Here is a 23,216-nt window from a genome sequence, read left to right as displayed (position 1 = left end):
GCGTGTGTGCACGCGCACGCGCACGAGCATGTATCCTCTTGATCACCTTGACATATAATTATCTCCTCCAAGTATTATTTATTAACTAAGTAGATTATCCTCCTGGGGAGGGGAAGGGGCTATATGCTGTGGGATGAAGAACCACAGAATGCAGTAATATCAGGGTTTCTTGCGAGATAGCCAATAACATTTGTAAACTAGATTACACGTTAAACAGAGGAAAAAGAGAGAAGTTAAGCATTATGACAAGGTAAGCATTATTACACAGGAGTTACTGTTCAATTGCACTGGGGCATATGTATTGAAAGGTCCAGGCACCTACTACATGCTCAGTGGTAAAAAAATAAAAAGTAAAAAAAAAAAAATAGCCAGATAACTTCATTACCAAATTATGTAAGAACTCCAGACTTAGCACCAAGGCACCCGCTCTGAGGAAATGCTTACGTTTTCCAAGCCTAGGAGCACAAGGAGTGGGATTGTGGTCATTCCCCCTTGGATCCATTCCTCCAAAGAAACGGTCCCATCATGATCGTAGTCAATTTCTTCCATCATTTCATGAAGGATCTGAAGCAGAGTAGAGGAAAACCTTGCAATAAATCGATAAAATACATTTCAGATGATACAACAAACCACTACATGGGACTGCGTTTAACTGTGACTAGCAGCTAAGCGGAGAGTTGAGATACGGTAACTATCTAGGCAATGTTGTACAATATTAATCCTATTACTGAGAATATAGTGGCTTTGTTACGATTTCCAGAACCTGACTACTTTCACTGGTCAACTTTTAAAAAGAATTGCTCAACTTTTTAATATGCCATCACTGAATGGTACAGCTAAAACAAGACGGTATCTTTAATTTAAAAGTAAAAGTGAAATTGCTTTCTCTCAATTATTTTTTAAATTCAAATATATGCTAGATAATGTCTGAAGAAATTAACTTCATGGCAAAGAGCTGAAAGGATTCTTTGCTAAGTGATAAAAGGTGAGGAAATGAAGTTGCATTTAATTGCCTATCAGATCTGAATAGAGCCAAGAAGTTAAACAATCAAATCATTTTTTATTAGATTTTTTCTAAAGATGACTGGTACAAAGTGTCCCAAAATGCTCTCCGCAGTCTGTATCAGTAATACCCTTGGTTGTGTAACAGTAATAACAAAGTTTGTTATAAGGATTAAATACAAGTATCTTCAAAGAGCATCTAGCATAAATATTCAGTGTGATATAGGCATTATTAGTGTTATATTTGCAGAAATTATATGTGAGCACCAAATATTACCACTGGCTCTGGGTACTCAAAGTATTTCTCATCTAAGTTGTCTTCCTGCAGAAAGTACATGGAAATCAGATTCCTTTCCTTCAGAACAAACTAATCGGTATTGGAAAAAAACTTTTTCTGGAATAAAATGATGGTGAACTAATTATTTCATTATTCTCAAAATGAAACTCAACAGAAAGTATTTAGCATTTGGCAAATGGCATAAGATCTTGTTAAAATGCCCTGTCCCGCCCTGGACGGTGTTGCTCAGTGGGGAGAAAGTCCACCTGAGCTTGATTCCATGTCAAGGGCATTACCTGGGTTATAGGTTCAATCCCCAGGCCACATTCAGGAGGCAATCATTGTGTCTTTCACATCAATGTTTCTCTCTGTCTCTCTGTCTTCCCTACCTCCACCCCCCACACTGTCTCTCTAAAAATGAATGGGAAAAAAATATCCTTGGGTTAGAATTAAAAATAAATAAATAAATAAATAAATTTATATATATATATATATATATATATATATATATATATATATATATATATATCTCCTGCCCCTGGAAGGCACTCTGGTGAACTAGGGGAAATGAATAAATGAGAAGAGAACTAAAATAGAGCATTTGATTCACATGCCTAATGCTTTCATTTCCTACCTATACATCGAATGTTAAAATCGGGGTTAAGTTTTGTTTTTTCCATTCCTTCCAAAGACATCGCAGTCTTCCCTACTACCAGCCATAGACCTCAAATGTTTAGTTTTCTTTATTCATATACACACACTTATCAGGGGTCTGACAATGTGCACAGGAGCACACACACACCTTTAAAATGGGGAGAGCAGAAAAAAATACAATAAAAATAAAATGGGGAGAGCTGTTAAGTCATCAGGGAGGATGAGGCAGTACCTTGACTTTCTACTATTTGTACCAGCCAGAGAAATGACAGATTATCTAGGTGTGCCACAATAGACAAATAATGCTATATAGCTTATTAACTGTATTTTTCTGTAGGTATTTATCATGTTAGAGTGCCTAGGCACCAACTGTTTCCTTCCTTAGAGCATCCAGGTCCCCCTTTTCTCAAACCCATGCCTCTTTCCAGAAATATTTTGTTTGGAAGTGGTGGAGCCCACTTCTGCTTTGAAAACTGATAGAAAACGACCCCCCTTCCCTCTACCACTCCAGCGACGACAAGAGGCTTGACTGATAGATAAATCATGTTCACAGGTATGAAGGCAAGTGAGATGGGGAAAGTTGTGTTAGATTAACATAACCAAAAAGGACAGCAGAATGTCCAAGTCCCTGGTGTCAGTGCAAGTAGTATTAAGATGAATCAAGCAGAATTCTTAGAGTTAGATACATGTTACCGTAAACTTCAGTCTTCCATATACAAACTACAACATTGTTATGTCTCCTAATTCACGGTGCAGGGAATGTGCATTTCCACATCCCCAAAGAGAAAAACATCAGTTGAGTTAAAACTTGAGGAGCCATGTGCAGCAAGAATGGTGCCCTCCTTTGTACATGACATTGCACATGACCTTGGTGTACTTTACTGGCAGGAGTTTGCAAAGCAAGGAAATGCTATCTCAGCTCTCACATCCTATCCTCATGCCATTATCATGCCATTAACTGCATAAATGTGAATAGAGTTTGAAGAATAGGCCTTTTGAATTCAAATAAACTGTAAGTCATTTAAATACAATTGATTTGTATTTGCTTAAATCGTGTACATGTTGCTTAACTTAGTTGGTTTAAAAAATAAATGAAAAATCAGTAACACTTATTAACTCTCCCCAAAAATATTACTTTTGGCTAAAGGCAGTTTCTAATTAAGTATGTTTTAATATACATTTGAATTATGTTGTAACTTTGGTATAAACCTATTAAAAATAATAAGTTTTTTATATGCTATAAGCATTGATACTATTTCTTTAAATGATTTGATTAAAATCCTAGCTCTGACTGAAGAGCTTTATACAAGTAACTTTAACATTTTGGGATCTCAATTTCTTCATCTGTGCAATGAATAAAATATTAGTATCTACTTCAGAGGGTTGCAAGCATTAAATAACACATATACAAAAGATAGTACAATACTCTGTGCACAGTAAGCTATCACCACCATCATTTCTTTTTTAATTTTTAAAAGATTTTTAATTGATTTTTACAGAGAGAGGAAGGGAGAGGAGAGATAGAGGGCGAAACTTCCACGTGAGAGTTAAACAACGATAGGCTGCCTCCTGCATGCCTCCTATTGGGAACAGAGCCTGCAACCCGGGCACGTGCCCTGCCTGGGAATCGAACCAGGAATCAAACCAGCAACCCCCTGGTGCACAGGATGATGCCTATCAACTGAGCCACACCAGCCAGGGCCATCATCTTAATCACCTTCATCCTCTTCATCCTCTTTTATAACAACTACTTTACCAATTTCCACATATCAATTCTGGCTGTTTGGTGGCATGGCATGACAGTGGCAGTGTCTGCGAGCATCTTCTATTTATCTACACATTTGTAAGACCACCATTCACATTAATTTCCACAAGGAAAAAAAGTTAAGAGGTTCAGAACATATACCCTCCTTGTTCAGGATCCACTTTGACTACTAATTAGAAATTATATCTTAGATTGATCAAGAAAAATCAAATGACAGTAATGTATTAGGGTTCCAAAAGAGAGAGAGAGAGAGAGAGAGAGAGAGAGAGAGAGAGAGAGAGAGAGAGAGAGAGAGAGAGAGAGAGAGAGACACCTTCTAGAATTTAGCCAACAGTTAAATCATTCGTATACCTACTGGATTAAGTTCAGTGACGTCCCATTCAAGGTACTCTGCCACATGCATCATCTGGCTGATGATGTTTTCTAGTTCCTGGAGCAGAGAGAGAGGGACAAAGAGAAAGGGAGTAAGAATGCAAAGACTTACTAAATTCTTTAACTTTGACTTAGGGCCGTGGTCAGCAAACTGCGGGTGGCAAGCCACATGTGGCTCTTTGGCCCCTTGAGTGTGGCCACTAAGTTTCAATCGCACTGTACGTGCGTGCCCGCATGTGGTATTTTTGTAGAAGAGCCACACTCAAGGGGCCGCGGTTTGCCGACCACTGACTTAGGGGAATTATTGGTTCAACCTGTTCCTCAAAAACTAAGAGTCATATAATTAATTATATAAATATTTTAAAGGTCTGATTATACATAAAAGAAGAGCTTAAATATAAACTCATTTTGTACTTTGTCTAGAAATCTTCACCAGGAGAGGGCACAATTATACAAAGAAAGAGTTTCTGCCAGTTTAAAAAAAAAAAATTAACAGGAACACTCTTTGGGCAGGAGCATCTGATGAAAGTAGGAGCATGCATATTTCCACAAGATGTGACTTTTAAACCAGTGAGTAACCTGATCTTTTGGCTTGGAAGCAGGTGTGGAAGGAAGTGTCTGAGGCAAAGGAGAGGTTTATTTTTATTCGGAGACACTGAGAATGCATACTGACTGCTCTAGCCATTTATTAGAATAATTTGCTCTATTAGAAGAGTCTTCAGGGTCAAGATTGGGAGGCTAAGTATGTGTAGAGTTTATTTTATGAGGGGATAGAATTTTAGTTTGAATTTCCACATTATTCTTCACAAATGTCCACTCTTTGAAGAACTGCTAGTAAATACATATGGCTTTGCTAAATAAATTAAAACATTTTATACCCATTTATTTAATGTTTTAATTTATTCCCATCTCCAGAAAATATTAAAGGTATATTATAATGCTAGTAATTCTTAATGTGTTCAGTGACATAATTAAAAGTGGTGTTATATAGTCTGACAATGTAAACTATAAGTATAAAAGAATAATACTTAAAGTATATTAATCAAAGATCGTTCTACTGAAATTTCTGATCTAATGTACGCAGTTAATATTCATAGAATCAGGACAGAAATACGGTAGAGAGGTTTTCTTTTGGAGGGCCATGAATCCCTCTGATAAAAGCTATACTCTCACCAGAAAAGATGTAATCATGAAAATGCTATTTATGTAACAAAGGTCACCCCAGAAACAATACAAATATACATGTGTTTATTTACTACAGATAAAAATATTTAAAACACACAACCCTCGGAATTAGAGACTAGGATTTTGTGTGTGTTACTATCTTTCACTTACAACATTTTTTTGTTTATGTATGCCTGAATGGTTTGGGATGGTTAAAATCGCTGGATATGTTTTTAAGAATGGAAACTGTTTGTGGTGGACTATTATGTAGGTTTGTGGCATTAGCTAAGTCATTTAACCTCTCTTAGACTCAGTTTCTTTCTTTTTTTTTAATCTTCAACCGAGGATATTTTCCCATTGCTTTTTAGAGAGAGCGGAAGAGAGAGGGAACGACAGAGAGAAATATCAATGTGATAGAATCACATTGAGTGTTTGTCTCTTGCATGAGCCCCAACCAGGGCCCGGGCTGTGGAGGGGCCTGAAACCAAGGAATTGCCCTTGACGGAATCGAACCCAGGACCCTTTGGTCCTCAGGCTGATGCTCCATCTACTGAGCCAAACCAGCTACGGCTAGCCTCAGTTTCCTAATCAGTAAAAACATTACTGCTGTAATTCTAATCTTACCTAGTTTATAGAATTGCTACAAAAATTAAACATGCTATTACATAAAATGTACTTGTCTGACATATTGCAAGTGATCAATAAACATTAACTAGTATTATTTAGACATAGTAGTCATTTTTCAAAGTGTCAATTTTCCTCTGTTTTGCCTTCAATATGCAAACTGCTACACCTTTAAATTTCTAAGGAAAATTTCATCAGAAGATGCAATTTCATGCTAATATTGAAGGAAATATACTGGGACAGTAAATGTTGTGGAGGAAACCATAGAAATTAAAACCATATTTTTTAATTACAAAAGAAACAAACAAACAAAAAACACTAGTTTTATCATAAACAAATTAAACAACTCATTGTTTAATATTGTAAATATAGCCACAATTATTGCTAGTAATTTGCTATATTTTAAAGAAAATGGCAGAGATCAAAAAAAGTATTTGATTAATTTTTTAAATCAGCTGCCAACCCATGGCTAAAAACCTACTGAAGAAACATTCTTATAACTTAATTAAAAAGAAACATTAAATAAAACAAAGCAGCAGTAAAAATGTAATTTGCATTAGTGTAATTAGAAGTGCTACAATAAGCATATTGAAATATCTAGAAAAAATACCTAATCTCTTAGCTGTGAAATGCCACCAGAAAATGAGCAAATGTATCATGTAGTTTAATATTCCCAAATAGAAAAATGAACACCACTAGGCACATAACAGTAGGAGCATGTGAAAATATAGAGACACTTAAACATAAGATATCCTGCAGTCATAACATCAATTCAGATTGGAGTTCATTTCCTAGAGTAGAACTGGATATTTTTATCGCTCTCAGGAGAAACTAATGGACCATTGTCCTACTGAGTGTTACAGAAGTATGTTTCCAACGTCACTGCTTTGGGTGTAAAATAGCCTGTTTGAACCCTGGCATAGGGAGGACCCCAGATGATGAGAGATACTCATTATCTGAAATATTGTCTATTTTCATTGGTATTAATTATATCAAATCATTTGTTTTTCAAAGTGCCTGTGCACCCATGGAAGGACCTAGAGAATATTATGCTAAACAAAATAAGCCAGTCAGAGAAAGATAACTATCACATGCTCTCACTTATCTGTGGAAGCTAATGCACAAAATTAATTGACAAAATAGGTCCAGAGACATGGAAGGATGAAACACTAATGAATCTCAGAGGGAAAGAGGGAATGGGGGTGGGGGATAGGGGGAAGATGGCAGGAAGAGATTAACCAAAGAACTTATATGCATATTTGCATAACCCATGTTCACAGACAATAGTGTGGTGAAGGCTAGGGGAGGGGACAAAAGGGGCAGTGGTGGGAGGAGGGGTCAATGGGGGTAGGGGACATATATAATACTTTCAACAATAAAGATAATTTTTTAAAGGTCCCATAGTCTGACATTCTTTTATTAATATTCTTATATATCTTTATATAACAGGAAATATTGCAATATGCAAAATGTTACTAGCAAATATAAAATATATTATTGGATGGAACCTGAGCTAGATAAACAGATGAGTCCCTGACTTGAGCAGTAGAATTGAGCCCAACTTCTCTCTTGGAAACTATTAATTATTTGCATGTATTAAGTGTAAAATAAACATTTAATTATTTCTTTCAGTTAAATCATACATAGATGGTATTTTTCTTCTATTGCTTTTTATATCTAAACTATAGAGTATGCAAGTTTCATTTAAAATTGAATGAGACATTTAAAAAACAGAAGTTGGTCAAAGCAATTTGTAAATACATTTAGCTATTTCAAAAGCATAAATGATTAAGAATACTTTTAAAAAGTAGGAAAATAGCCCGGCCAGCGTGGTTCATTGCTTGAGCACTGACCTATGAACTAGGAGGTCACAGTTCCATTCCCAACCTGGGTTGTGGGCTCCATACCTAGTAGGGGGCATGCATGAGGCAGCTGATCAATGATTCTCTCTTATTGATGTTTCTATCTCTCTCCTTCTCCCTTCCTCTCTGAAATCAATAAAAACACATTTTAAATAAAATAAAAAGTAGGAAAATAATAAAGTGATTAAATTGACTTTATAATTCCTTTAAATTCTACTTGTATTCTCAATACTTTCACTAGTGTCAAATCTCACTTTTTTCTTTCTAGATCAATGGGCCATAACTTTCTCATGTTTTATTCAAATAAGTTAGTCTTTTTTAAATCTTTCGGTGCATAACATTTATGTAGTAAAATTATTCAATAGATAAATTGTGATCCTAAGTTTTCTCAGACCACTCTCTTTCAAAAAGTCACATGATAAAAATACTGTGTGCAAGTGCATGAAAATTATATTAAGCATGTCTTCTGTGGTAATAGCTATAAATTCATTCATTGCATTTTTTTCTGAACCAACTACTTTAAAATTTTCACAGAATATTTGAAGAAAAACGTTACCGAGCTGTCCAGGAAGCCATTCCCATCCGTGTCGTAGAGGCGGAACATAACTAGAAATAAAAGAGATGTTGAAAAATAAGATTATAGGTGAGTAAGATCAATGTTATTATAAGGCATATTCTTCAAAACTTTATTTTCTATTGAACACAAATACTAAATCCCTCCCTTATTCAAAGCAATTAATCAGTGAGATCATTTCTCAACTGAAATTGAAAATGAATTAGTCAGTTAATTAAAAATACTGTCTATCAGATATAAATTTTATCAATGTTATATATTTAGAAAATACTATTGTCTAATACTATTGAACAATAGTATTAGAAAATACTATTGTTCAAATTCTTTATTACAAGGTCACTAACTGGAAACTCAAAAGTAACAAAAGAGAAGGAATTTAGACATTCAGAGTCTGGATATTAAGCTATAACTGAGTCAGAGGACTAGAAATCAATTATAATTTGGGATCTACCATCCACTATTATGTGAACTCATATGGGCTTCTCAAACACTGTTTTCCTCTCTGCAAAAAAGAATACTCACCCGGTCATAAGACACACATTTGCTGTGAAATGATGCACACAAATGCCTATCAAAACCCAGAGGTCACTACACAAATATAAGCCATTATTTTGATTGATCCCCAAGCAATATGGGGAAGGAAGGAATGTTGCAAAATCAGAAAATTTTTCTGATGGAGGATGACAACAGACAAAATGCATTATTATCATGGCTATACCATTGTGTTTAAGTCTGAGATATAGTTTTTAGAGTAGCCACTCTTTGAACTGGTCAAGTAAAGAGATGGCGTGTTGGCTTGGAGGTAGTGAACTCAGGAAAGCAGGAGGCAGAGTCCGTGACTGGCCTCCGGAATCCCGTGTATAATTCACACGCCACCAGGAGACCACGGAAGTGGCTGCAGGTGCCGTAATGAGATCAACAAAGAAAATGACACAGCTGAAAAAATAGACAAGTGGAAGTGAAGGTTTGTGTTGGGTTTGCATAATTTCCTGTAGAATCTTGATGTCTGAAGTCTATAGTATCAAATGAAGACATTGATCACTAGGAAGCAGAGTTACACAATGATCTTGATCATATATTTGTAACTAATTTTCATTTTTGTATTTAAAGTCATTATTATGTCTCACAAATTCTAAGATATGAGTATTTGTCAGATGCAAATTAGTCTGCATATCACTAAAAGGAAAAAATACTGCCAATCTATCATATTCTATTTATGGGCAAATGCAAACAGTCTTTAAAGATGTTAAAATGCAAGAGAAACATGTGTACCTATTGAATTACGGAAAATAGTGGGCTGGCTAAGAGACGTAAATGTCTTTTAGCCATTTGTGCAAACCATGATGATTATTCTCTCTCATCTATACTAATAAAAGGGTAATATGCTAATTAGACCAGGAGACCTTCCGGGATACCGAACATCCTTACAACAAAGCCATAGTGGCGGGGCTGAGGCAGAGGCAGTTAGGAGCGAGCAGGCCGGCAGGGGGGGACAGTGGAGGCGAATAGGCTGGCAGGTGGGGGAGGCAGTTGGGGGCAATCAGGCCAGCAGACAGAGTGGTTAGGGGCAATCAGGCAGGCAGGCAGGTGAGCGGTTAGGAGCCAGTAGTCCCAAATTGCGAGAGGGATGTCCGACTGCCGGTTTAGGCCCAATTCCTAAACTGGCAGTCGGACATCCCCCGAGGGGTCCCAGATTGGAGAGTGTGCAGGCTGGGCTGAGGGGACTCCCCTCCTTGTGCACAAATTTCATGCACCAGGCCACTAGTATATTCAATAAGTGAGAATAAAATTCAGGAGGGAAAAAACACCTATCACCACAAGGCTACTAAGCATTTCAAGATTTTCTAGTACAGCAGAAAATGGTAAAAATATATCTTTGTAAATGGCAAGATTTCACACACCTCTCAGAGAATGGGTTAACTACCAGGAACAAGTCCAGGACTTGGAAAATCCTGACTATATTTTAGAATGAAAGACACTTGAAACTCTACTGAACTGTTGATAAATGACTGCTAAACCAGTTCATACAGTTCAGATATATGGAAACCCTATACCTGTTGACAAACCTTGTTGGAAACATGAACTCAAAAGCATACACACAAATGGGAGAAATGTGCTGGTCACCATCATCCATTCCCAGCAGCATCTGAAACTTCTTGCTATGTCCTGAGAGCCACATCTTACAAAGCACCATCACAGCTGAAGTGCCAGGCACCTTTTCTTTGCTAGCTTGATTTGAAGGTAGACTTTACACATGACCCAGGCTCTACCAATCAAAGCACAAGCCAAAATGATCAATTAGATGCTAGTAACCCAAGAAAAAAGGAGCTGCTCAGAATCGATTCTAGTTTTGGGGTCAGCAGCAGCAGTAGCAGACACTGAGGAGAGAGCATCGGGGTCCTGGATGGGTCAGAGGTGCTGGCCTTGAAATGTGCACTGTCTGAGCTCAGAGAGGCAGCAATGGATTTCCCTCCAGTCCAGTTTATACTCCATATGGTCATTGTTCCTAAAGAAGTTGCACCCTAATCTAGTTTTCTGCCTCTCCTAAGGATTCAGCATGTTCCTCAGTATCATTTAAAAAATGAGAACCTTCTTTATTAAACATAAACTTAATTAAAAACGAATCCGTTTCTCTAGCTCCCTCTGTGATACTATGAACTAAAAATTGGTTTTTAAAATAAACACATTATTATTGCCCAGCTGATGTGGCTCATTGGTTGAGTGCTGGCCTATGAACCAGGAGGTCAAGGTTCAATTCCTGGTCAGGGCACATTCCCAGGTTGGGGGCTAAATCCCCAATAGGGAGCATGCAGGAGGCGGCCAGTCAATGAATCTCTCATTGATGTTTCTCTCTTTCTATCCCTTCCCCTTCTTCTCTATAAAATAAATAAAAATATTTTTTAAAAATAGACACATTATTGAAGTATTATAGATAAATATAACATTTAATAAATAATCTAAGTGAATACACCAGTGTAACTAATTATTCAAGTCAAGGAATAGAATTATTATTAACACAGCAGAAATCCTCTCATGCTCCCCCATCTTTATTTCTTCTCTCCTTTACAAAGTTAACCACTATCTTGGACTTTTATGTGCATTCTTTTGATTTCAGCATCACTTACTGAATATCATGCCACTGACGTTCATCTGTATCGCTATGTATAGCATTAACTCATTCATTTTCTTTTCTACCTATTTATCTAATATATAAAAGCATCACCGTTTTTTCATTCTAAACTTAAGATATATTTAAGTTGTCCCAGTTTGCTATTTCTAGTAAGGCTACTTCAAAAAATTCTGCTAGAAATTTTCTCTTAAATGGTGCTTGTGCTTAGATGAATATTTGCCAGTTAGTTACAAACCAGTAAAAGATTTGCCTGGGTCTTAGGATTTGCAAATATTTACTTTTAGTAACATTGCCACACATTTCAAAAGTGATCTGACAGAACTAGATTTTAAACAGCAGTCAATAAGGGTTTGAGTTGCTCCATATCCTCACAGCACTGGGTGTTGCCACTCTAACCTAAGCCATTCTGATGAAGGTATAGTGCGTGGTATGCACTGAGGTTTCAATTTCCATTTCCCTGATTACTAGTGATATTGAGCTAATTTTCATTCATTTAGTTCCAGAAAGGCTGGAACTTTCTCAGGATATGCCAGACTCGCATCATTCCAGTTCTAGCCTGCCTGGTGGCAATTACATGAGAGATTTATAGTGAGAACTGCCCAATTAAGCTTTTTCCAGACACAAAAAATGAGACATAATAAACTGAATTCTGTTGTCTTAAACCACTAAACTTTGGTGGTAATATGATGCAGTAGAAAAAGGAAGAGTATGGAAATTCAATTATGCAAGTACTCTTACTGGAAATCTAATCTTTACTTGCGCTGGAGTGCCAACATTGTCATAATCAATGTATCCCTGTAAGTTTGGGTCAATTTCCAAATTCCCTATTTTGTTCCATTGACTTGTCTATCATTACATCAATATCGCACTGTCTTAGTTACTGAAGCTTTTAAAAAATACCTTGATGTGCAATCAAACATATCCTCTAACTTTGTTCAACTTCAGCTTTGTTTCAGAAATTCAATGCTCATTTTAAACTTTATATCAACTAAAAAAAGACTAAGAATGCCCAAAACAACCTTAAAAGGAGAAAATGAATTTGGAAGATTTACATTACCTGACTTAAGAGTTGCTAAAAACCAAGGATAATCAAGAGTGTGAAGTCTAGCTAAAGGAGAGATAAATAAAATAATGGGAGAGTCAGTGGAAGAGGATATAGTGGGGATAAATGGTGATTAAAAAAAATTAAATAATGGAAGAAAATAGAGTCCAGCTATAGAACCACACACATATGGTGAACAAAATACCAAAACAGTTCAATGAGATAAAAAAGGTGTTTTTTTAAAAAGAAAATGACAATGGAACAACTAGACAGATATCTGTATATTTAAAAAAGAACCTTACACTTAAAAAAAAAAGAACTCTAATTTTAACATTAAAGCTAAACTATAAAGCTTCTAGAAAATACCTTCACAACCTTGATCATCCATCATGAACCATCAATGACAAATAAAAATAATAGGTAAATTATTTAAACTTCATGAAAATTAGAACTCTGCTCATCCAAAAAAAAAAAAAAGAAAGAAAGAAAGAAAGAAAATAAATAAGCCAGCCACCAACTTGAAAAGTTTACAGAGCACATACATATACTGACATGAGAAAAAAAGTTGGAAAATAGGGAAATATAGGAAAAATAATAATTCAAGGTTCTGTCATGGAGTTTAAACATCCAAAAATAGTGGTCCCAAAGGACTGAATAAGTAAAATAAAGGAGGCGGTAACTAGCAAAGAAAAGATTAAAGAACAGATGAACAACTTCCAAAACAAATATTTATGGTGAAGGACTGGGGAATTAATTAGCTCTACAGAAACTCATTAGATAAGGGAAAAGTCAATTATTAAAACTATGGAAAATAAAAATTGGTTTGATAATCATATAGAACCTTTCCCTTTTAAAATAATATTGATAAAATTAACACCTACCATCAAATATTATGATTATTCCTTTGTGCTATTTAAAAGTAAATTTAGGCCCAGAGTCAAGTGAATCATTGAATGAATATATCTTATTTTTAAAACTAACATAATAAGGATATAGATTTTTAGGTGCAAAAATGATTTAAGCCCAGTATTAAAATTATTCTGTCAATGCGATAGCTTTCAAAGGTGGGCACCTATTACAAAGTTACAAGCTACTTTTTAACCCACTTTTTTTCTATTTTTATGCTCATGTAATTGTACTTTATATAGAAACAATTATGTGCTCACACATGAATTTGGTTTAAAGATCAGAGCAAAGACATATTATGCCATATAAGGGCAATTCTTTAGCTCTAGAATTTTCCTTCTTCCAGGAAAGAAAGCAGGGTTTTATCTAGCTTTTCCTTGAATATCATTTCAGTATACTCTGCTTTTTGTACTTTGCATTGTTATTGATATGAAAATACAAACATCTAATTTGTTATTAAATATTAGAAAGTAATGTATTTTTAAAAGGAATTAAACTTGAATTTCTTTAATCCACTTACTTTTTTTTTTTTTTTTTTTTTTTTTTTTTACCATTTTATATATTTCAAGACCTGTTTTCTAAACCTTAAGGGCAGAGGTGAAAAAATTAGCTGTTTGGAGTATCTGAAGTAATGGAGTAATATCTTTTTTCTACAAGAGAAACAATAATAAAAACAATGAAACAAATCTTTTCAGGATAAAAAGAGCACTTACAACTAGGTCAGAAATCATGAGTTTTAGTCGCAACTAGATAAACTATTGGTATGATGAATGCCTAGTCTCTAGGCTTTGTTCATTGACACTATAGAAAAGTTGGCTGCAAGATCATAACAGTCTCCTCAATGTTAAATTTCAGTGATTCTGAGATTAATATACACATAGTGCATATTAACATGCAGGTTAGTCTTCATCATCTGTATATCAATTATTGAATTTCTGGTTATTTTCCTATTAGTTTCTCTTTAGTGATATCTTTTCAGTAAATGTAAGCTAACTTACATTCTAGTTAAGTAATGAATATATATATATACTCTAATTAAGTAATGAATATATATATATATATATATATATATATATATATATATATCCATATATATAAAAGGCTAATATGCAAAGTGTCCCCTCAGGAGTTCGATCACTTGCTATGACATGCGCTGACCACCAAGGGGCGGCGCGGAATGAAGAAAGGCCCTGGCCTCAGCCAGTAGCCAGGGGAGGGAGACCCCAGCCAGCAGCCAGAAGGCCCCAATCGGTCCTGATTGTCAGCCAGGCCTAGGGACCCTACCCATGCACGAATTTTATGCCCTGGCCTCTAGTAATGTATAAACACTAACCAAAAATGAATACCATGTATTCAAAAGTTACAGTATAAATGAATTTAGTATTATTTCATGCCTTAAATATTTACATTATCTTTCTCAAGCACCCATTAACTTAGATACAATTTCATTAAACTATTATTTTCTGAGCATTGATCTGTTGAAACATATGCATGCACATGCAAACATACACATGCAAGTGGTAGGTACTAAGGTGGGAAGTTCCACAAAGTGCAAGGGCACAAAAAAAGAGCACAATAAATCCAATTAGAAAATGGAAAGAGGACTCATGATATGAGCAAGGCCTAGATCTGATATACATTGGGAATGAACACCCCCAACAAATGCACATGATAAGATGGAAAAGTTCAGGTTTTGTCCGATGACTGAAAAGTAAGTCCACGTGACTGGGATATCATTTGTGGAAGTGCGGGCAAGTCAAAGCCAAATGCAAGACTGGCAAAGTAGGTTGTGGTCAAATTGTGCAGCCCAATCAGTTTATGGATGCCAAGTTAAGGGTTAGTTTTGTGTATTGTTCAGTAGGGAGCTATAAAAGGACATTTATAAATCCTGAGTCAGAACAGAAAGAGGAAAGACTAGGTCTAGATGCTGACAGATTTTAGGTAACATGAGAGGAAGTTATAAGAATTTAAATATTTTATGTGGGAAGATGATTAAATAGGTGGGTCTTTGAAAAAACAAAGCACCGGGTTAACCTTTAACTAAAAGAAATTGATGAACAGAGGAACACTGGAGACCAATTGAGGTGAATCCAATTGAATCATATTTAGATAATGTGACAACTCTGCCACCCCAGTATGTGAGCAAATATATTGGGTGCCAGAAATTAAGTATGAAACAATGATTGACATCATGGGTTATGAGGTCAGTCTATATGGGAGGGGAGGCCAAAAATCCACAAGTAAATTTAGGAGAAAGTGAAATAGTTTAGGAAAAAAAATTGTGAACTTACTTTTACTTTACTTCACACAAAAAATTATGTAAACTAAAAAGTATGAAGGAATTTATGTGAGCAATTTCATTTAAAGATGATTTTTACTATTGATTTTTTAGAAAGAAGGAGAAACATCAACGTGAGAATGAAACATCAATTGACTGCCCCCTGCACACACTCTACCAGGAATTGAGCTGGAAATCTAGACGTGAGCCTTAACTGGGAACAGAACTGGCAACCTTTTGGTGCCGGAGATGATGCCCAACCAAATAAACCACACGGGCTAGGGCAATATTAGTTCATTTAATCCTTATAGCAAACATGAGAGACATTATTATGATCCAAATTCTACAGTTTGGAAAAAGGAGGCATAAAGAGGTTTTTTAAAATGTGTCCAGGTCACAGACAGTAAGTTTTGAATGCATTTAGATTAGGAAAATCAAAATCCAAAATAAGCATGCAGCTGCAAAATTATTTTAGGTGCTTCATCATGTCTATGTATGTGATAATTGTAAGTATTTTTTTTCTTTTCTTTTCTCTATCTTACATTGTGTTTAATAAGTCATAACTATTTGGGGAATAAGTATCTATTAAATTAATAACCATTACATTTCTCTAAAGTCTTCCTGAAATTTTTTTTTCAAAATTCTATAACTATAAAAAGAATAAGTGATTATTAGAAAATTATAAATTTGCAATTGTAGAAGGATAAAAATGTATGGTACTACACAGTGCTAAGAAAGTGGGTGAGGCCGAAACCGGTTTGGCTCGGTGGATAGAGCGTCGGCCTGAGGACTGAAAGGTCCCAGGTTCGATTCCGGTCAAGGGCATGTACCTGGGTTGCGGGCACATCCCCGGTGGGGGATGTGCAGGAGGCGGCTGGTCGATGTTTCTCTCTCATCGATGTTTCTGACTCTCTATCTCTCTCTCTTCCTCTCTGTAAAAAATCAATAAAATATATTTAAAAAAAAAAAAAAAAAAAAAAAAGAAAGTGGGTGAGAAGAATGAATTCTGATTTAATTGATGTAGGAAAGGGCCAAGCATTGGTCCTTAAAAACAAATGCAAGCTCCAGGTGATGAAGGACCAGGTTAAGGTCTTCCAAATTAGAGGGAAGTAGAGAAGAGATCTAGATCATCAGTGTACTTTAATGTGCTTCTGAGGTTGCAATTCTTTAACTTTGAAGATTCTGACGAAAATCACAATAATAGTGCCAGGCCATACCAACTCTGCCTATGAGTCTGAAAAATGTTTAAGAAAAAAGGCCAATACAACTAAGTCTGGTGTGAGCTTAAAAAGGGAGCTGGAAAATACAAAGAACAGAGAGAAGGGGGTGGATAGCACTGAAGAGAGGTAAGTGGAAGGTCAGGGTTGACGTGATTCATCAAGTGTTTTTGAATGATTTGTGGGTCAACTTCTGTCTGTAATTGTGGACAAAGACTGTTGACTCATAGACTCAAATTGAGAACTTAAAAGCATGCCTCAGAGGAATTCTATCTAAGTCTTTTTTTAAAAAAAGACTTCCAGTTGACCTAAAAATAATTAAACTGCCGCACAAAGACCATATTTGGGGAGGCATGATGGTGCCTTTATTCAGTCTCGAAAGTGGGGTTAAATGTCTTTGTATTTTTAAAACCATCGTTAACATGGTCCTGATAACACCTGCGCAAACTTTTTCTCTGGCTGTAACTTCAATAGAAACCCACTGAACATTAATATTTATTTTGGAAGAAGAGAGATTTCTATAAGTTCTTAAGAATACAAATAAATCTTGAAATGCAAATGTTAAACATTTAGGAATAAGAAATATTTATTTAAAGAATAATGTTAATATAGCTTATTCATAAGCAGATGTGACTCAAATAATCATATTATAGTAAATTAATTACTAGTAAGAGAAATAATATCAATAACTTACTATTAAATTTAATTAAACATACTGTACTTCTTAATCATAATTCTGAGACATCCCAATGCTCTATATTTTATTGGCTTTGGAAATGTCAAAATTAGGATTCATTATCTTCGCTCTCATTTCAGTAGCAAAAGTTTTTAATTCCTTTACATAATATCCAATATAATCAAGTGAATTAGATTATTGAACAAACCACCAGTTCTATATTTAGCAAGGGCTTTGGGGACATAATAGATTTACTAAATAAATGATCGCCTAGGCTTAGTGTTAATGTTTAAAAAATGTGTTCTTGCATTGCAATGAGTAGAATTTGCCACCAGAGAGAGCTCAAACACTATCTTTTATTAGAGAGCAATTATTTCCTTTCAATTAGAGAGAAATCCTCTATCTCAGTGGTTCTCAACCTTCCTAATGCCACGACCCTTTAATACAGTTCCTCATGTTGTGGTGACCCCAACCATAAAATTTGTTGCTACTTCATAACTGTATTTTTGCTACTGTTATGAATCATAATGTAAATATCTGATATGCAAGATGTATTTTCATTGTTACAAATTGAACATAATTAAAGCATAGTGGCTAATCACAAAAAAAATATGTAATTATATATGTGTTTTCTGATGGTCTTAGGCAACCCCTGTGAAAGGGTCGTTCGACCCCCAAAGGGGTCGCGACCCACAGGTTGAGAACCGCTGCTCTATCTGCATTACCAGCTACTTTGTAGATGAAATAAACAGTCGCTATTATTTAATTATCAATAATATACAGAGTCAGCTTCCATGAATGAAGCTCTCATGTTTGGCATTTGAGAAATAATTTGTTCCTAGCAAAGAAAGCATTAGGGCTAAAGCTTTTAAGAAAGATTTCTCAGGGAGAAAGCTCTAGCTGCATGTCTGCTGTGAATGACGCCTCATACTGACCAATAGGAAGATCTCTTCATATAATAGGAATAAATGTGTTTTTTTCTTTTTCAAAACAACCTCAATAGACACTTTCCAATATCATCTTGGTATCAAAATGAGCAACATTCATAGTAAAAATGTCATTTGATAGACAAACAAGATCAAGAAATACTCGGTAATAAATGAAACTTGATAAATAACCTGAAATTGATCAGTTATCACTATACTTTGATTTTCAATTAAAGGGATTTTTATTATTCATCAACATCACTGTACTTAACCAAAATTTGTATAACCACAGTCTCTGCAATTTGTAGTTGATCAGTATTCAGCCCCTTTCCCTATACCCCAACGGCGACAAGTAAACTAATGAAGAAACACATACACTCGAGTTTATCCTCAGGTCTTCCTCTTTCCAGGAGAGACAGGTAACAGACAATGTCCTTCAGATGGATTACTTCTGGGGAACACGTGTTTGCAGGTGAAGTGCGAGGAGGGGTGATGGCACCTTTATTCATTCTCAGGCCTGAAAAAAATATATATTTGTCTTTATATTCTTAAAAATATTCACAGCGCTCTGAAACAAAAAAGCAACCAAGAAGAGATGGAGTTAGAGCATGGACCATGTAGAGAGCTATACATTTCCATGCATAGGGTAACCATTCTCTCTGGAACTCCAGACATATTCTGTGACTGCTGTAAACAATGGAGTTGCTTGGGATTTGGGGACGTAGGGACCATACTAGCTGCCTAATGGAGGGTTTTAAAGACAGGACCCTATTTTCTAGGGGGAGATGGTGGATAGATTTGAATGTACCAGGAAAAATGTTCCTATTCCAGATCTCTGCTTTAGACAGTGACAGCTATAAATCAGCTGGGAAGATACATAAAATTGGTATCATCTCACTTAATTCTCACATTAACCCCATGAGGTTATTACTCCCATTTTACAGATTAGAAACAAGCTTACAGTGACTATTTTCCCAGAGTTACATAGCTAGCAAATCCATACTCTTTTTTTCTACATGAATGGTTTACAGACTATTGTTAGTTCAATACCAATAGTAAGAAGAAGAAGAAAAAAATTACATCTTAATCCAGGATGATCCTTTATACACACACACACACACACACACACACACACTTCATTAATTAGTAGGTTTCACAACTGGCCTAATATTTTCTTTTCTGTATTATCCTATTCTCTTTTCTCCTATTCCATTTCATACTTAAAATTTTATCAAAAGACACTCTAAGTTGAAGTCATTAGCCACTAATGTGCCCCTGACCCACAGTTTGAAAAATACTGCTTTATCTTTCCTTCATTTTCTTTACCAAAGCCTTACTTATGTCAGAAACATATCTATGCTCTACATTAATTCTACTCGTTTATAGTTACTGAAATATATGTACACTTAATAAATTGATTTTCCTCCCTAACAGAAGTATCACTGTATACCTAATGCAAACGAACTCAGATATTTTATAAGCCAAAAAAGGCAAAGAATTGAGCACAATATTAATTTTTAAAAATATTACCTTACTTATTATTTCTAATTGACTAACTAAAACTTCTCCAGCTGCAGGAATAAGCAATTTCAAACTAGTATAAAAGACATTTTGGCGCTGACAGTTGACAGGACCATAACTTCCAGCCTCGGAGAACAGAGTCCTTGAATTATGGTCGGCTAAATCATGACCTAACTCATCCTGCCTGATGAGCTAATCCTCTCTTCTTAGCTTCCCCTTATGGTACTGAAATGATTTAATCAGCCTGATCTAAACCTTTTATACAAAAACTCAGAACAAAACAAGAAAGCATAAAAAGAATATGTGACATTCATTTGAAAGAATACCAAACTTATTATACATTTCACTTATGTAGAACACCTTATGATCGTTTGTTTGAACTTATAAAACTAAGGTACATCGTATTCCATTATCAGCTTTCATAATACTGAATATAAACAATTAGAGAATGTGAAACATTCAGAAAGAATAATAAAAGCAACCTGAGTAATCCAATCCAATATATTCAAAACAATTTAATAATTAAAGGGGAAATTATGGGGTAATTTTTCCTTTACTGACAGCAATTTTATCATAAATGGGTACTTAAAGTTGTGGGAGTTTTCTCAGGTTATGTAAAGGGTTTTCAGGGTTTCACAATGGAAGATATATTGGAGTAAAATAATTTGTGAATAAATACTACTAATAATAATAATTTGGTACTATAGGAGCATAAGAAATGCACTGGCCAATATTAATAAATGCTAATTAGCTAATAGAAATTCTTTTCTATTTCTACAGCATTTTTATGTAGGTATGTAAGCTATATAGACTATGTAGAATCATTATTATCAACAGTAAAAGTACATCAACATTAATAAATGTATACATCCATTTTAAGTGCCAGCTGTGTGCTAAGAACCTCCCTACCTCATAGTCACATAACCTTGACTCTGTCCACTCTGTATTTCTCAGGTCTTTGCCCTTTTTAGCATAAGAAGTAGCTTATTATACACAACAGACCTATAAAGCCACCCACAGTAAAAAAAAAGTACATACAGAAATACATACACAATTTTTAATATCCTCAAGACAGTCCTGATAAGACTAATAGTTTCTTCTCAGCACAACTAATGAAGTGTGTCTTTTGGCAAGAACATTCACTAAAGTCATTTGGCAAAAGAATTTTCCCAAAGGTTCAAGTACCTAATTTTCTCTGGGCAATTTTCTGTTCTTAATTTGATTAACTTTCTTACGGACAAAAAGAAATTGGTTTTACTTTTCTCCATAAAAGAAGTTCTTGGTGTTGCCATGCTCTGGTTTTATGGCTAAACTCCACTATTGATAATGTAACTTAACAGCACAAATCCAGTGTCCTTTGCCACCTGGAATGGACAATGAGAGGTGACCAAAGAAAAAGTAGCTTTACTTTTTATTATTGGTATTATTCTCTGCTGGGGTCCTGCCCCAGCAGGTCCAGGGGTCCCCAAAGGTGTGGACGGAGTCGGCGAAGAAGGAATGACACGGAGACAGCGTTCAGTTCATCAGCAGCCTAGCCAGGATCTCCAGCCAAGTTCTGGTCTGGATCTCCAGCGAAGTTCTGGTTCGGTTCTCTCACTAGGTTCTCCAGCCAGGTTCGGTCGCCAGGTTCTGTAGCCAGGTTCTCCAGCCAGGTTCTGTAGCCATGTTCCCTTGCTAGGTTCTCCAGCCAAGTTCTGGTATGGATCTCCAGCGAAGTTCTGGTTAGGATCTCCAGCCAGGTTCTGTGTCCATGTTCTCTTGCTAGGTTCTCCAGGTTCTCCAGCCAGGTTCTGTAGCCATGTTCCCTCGCTAGGTTCTTCAGCCAGGTTCTGTCCAGGTTCTCCAGCCAGGTTCAGTCACCAGGTTCTAGTCAGGTTCTCTTGCCAATTTCTGTAGTCAGGTTCAGTCCAGGATCTTTTGCCATGTTCTCTCCAGCGAAGCTCTTCTGCCTGTATGTTCTGTGTAGGTTCTGTCTTCTAAGTTCTGTGTGTAGGTTCTGTCTTGTTGCATCTGTATTTATACCCATTGATTCCAATCCTATCAATCTCTATTCCAAAGGTTAGGGCGTTTCTTATCTCCATTCCAGGGAGTAAAGATTATGTAGCTTAAGCATGATTGTTCGTAGTTAAAGTGATTAATTACCTGCCTGGCACTTAGTTAAGAGGTTTTATTCCCTCCCTAACTTCAGGGGAAAATCCCTACCTGGGGAAACAACCTTTCTCGGAGAGGTGACCTTGGTTAAAACACAGTGCCAAGAAGGTGAGCAAACATATTAAGAACAGTATGCCATATATGCCAGGTCCCTTGAAACAGCAAGGATGGACCGGCTCCCGGCAATTCTCAACCCTAAATATCTTCTGGATATAGTACAGTTCTGGGTTGAGTAGGGAATAATTGAGCCTATTTTTTTTGTATGACTTAAAAAAAAATGTCATCTGTTGAGAATGAGAAGAAATATTTGAGTAAAACTAAAAAGGTTAGAAAACTTAAACCTAATTGATCTAGCAAAAAATATCATGAATAGATCCATTTACAACTGATGTTTTTAAAAACTGAAGAGGTGTTAAGGCCATGTTAATGCAGGGGAGTAAGAATCAGTAGTGGCAACAATCAGAAAAATTATGAGATTTCCCTCTGGTGATTGTCAAGGTTCAAGTTGTAGGAATTGGAATATGAGATTATCATATTGATTCCTAGTTAAGGGTTTAGAAGCCAATTTCAGAAAAACAAAGGGTCCAAACGCTTGAAAAATTCTGTAAAGAGAATAGTTCAAGTGATAGATTTTAGGGATGGCATGAAGATCTAAAGTTGGTGATTGGTGAGGGATGAGGGACCTGGCATTTACAATGAAATAGAAGAGACTATGACAAAGTTGGAAAGTGAGTGCACCAAGAACGCCTTCAAAAATGAAAAGTCCAACATGGGGACAGTGGAAATAATCACCTTATATTTAAATAGGTGATTAAAGCAGTCACATTGCAACAAGATGTTCCCTAAGAAAATAAATCATTCACTACACAAAATGCCAGATGAATCATTAGGTGTTAAAGTTCAATAAAACAAAACTGCACACACAACCTCTATACCCATTTGCAATTAAGTAAAGACATGTCATTATATAATAACTATTTTTTTATTTTTACCCTATCTTCTATACTTGATTATTGTTCATTAACAAGAACAGCATTGTTTCCCTTTATTAATTTTTTTCTTTTCATTGAGAAGT

At 35.7% G+C, this 23,216-nt stretch overlaps 1 protein-coding gene across 3 annotated transcripts in view; it reads right to left on the bottom strand.

The window, feature by feature from the left end:
* The window catches only part of DGKB (diacylglycerol kinase beta), a 527,879-nt gene that overhangs the window by 381,849 nt on the left and 122,814 nt on the right, over window positions 1–23,216 (bottom strand). For all 3 annotated transcript variants that reach the window (XM_036328013.1, XM_036328012.1, XM_036328014.1), the window contains 4 exons: window positions 18,846–18,986; window positions 8,277–8,326; window positions 4,054–4,128; window positions 445–564 (listed from right to left, as the gene is read on the bottom strand). In XM_036328013.1, coding sequence (XP_036183906.1) covers window positions 445–564; window positions 4,054–4,128; window positions 8,277–8,326; window positions 18,846–18,986 — 386 coding nt within the window. The remainder of the gene's footprint in view (window positions 1–444; window positions 565–4,053; window positions 4,129–8,276; window positions 8,327–18,845; window positions 18,987–23,216) is intronic.

Source organism: Myotis myotis, unplaced genomic scaffold (genome assembly GCF_014108235.1).
Source record: "Myotis myotis isolate mMyoMyo1 unplaced genomic scaffold, mMyoMyo1.p scaffold_m19_p_11, whole genome shotgun sequence".
Lineage (NCBI taxonomy): Eukaryota > Metazoa > Chordata > Mammalia > Chiroptera > Vespertilionidae > Myotis > Myotis myotis.
Note: the sequence above shows the minus strand (reverse complement) of the source record. Positions and strands in the feature narration are given on the sequence as shown.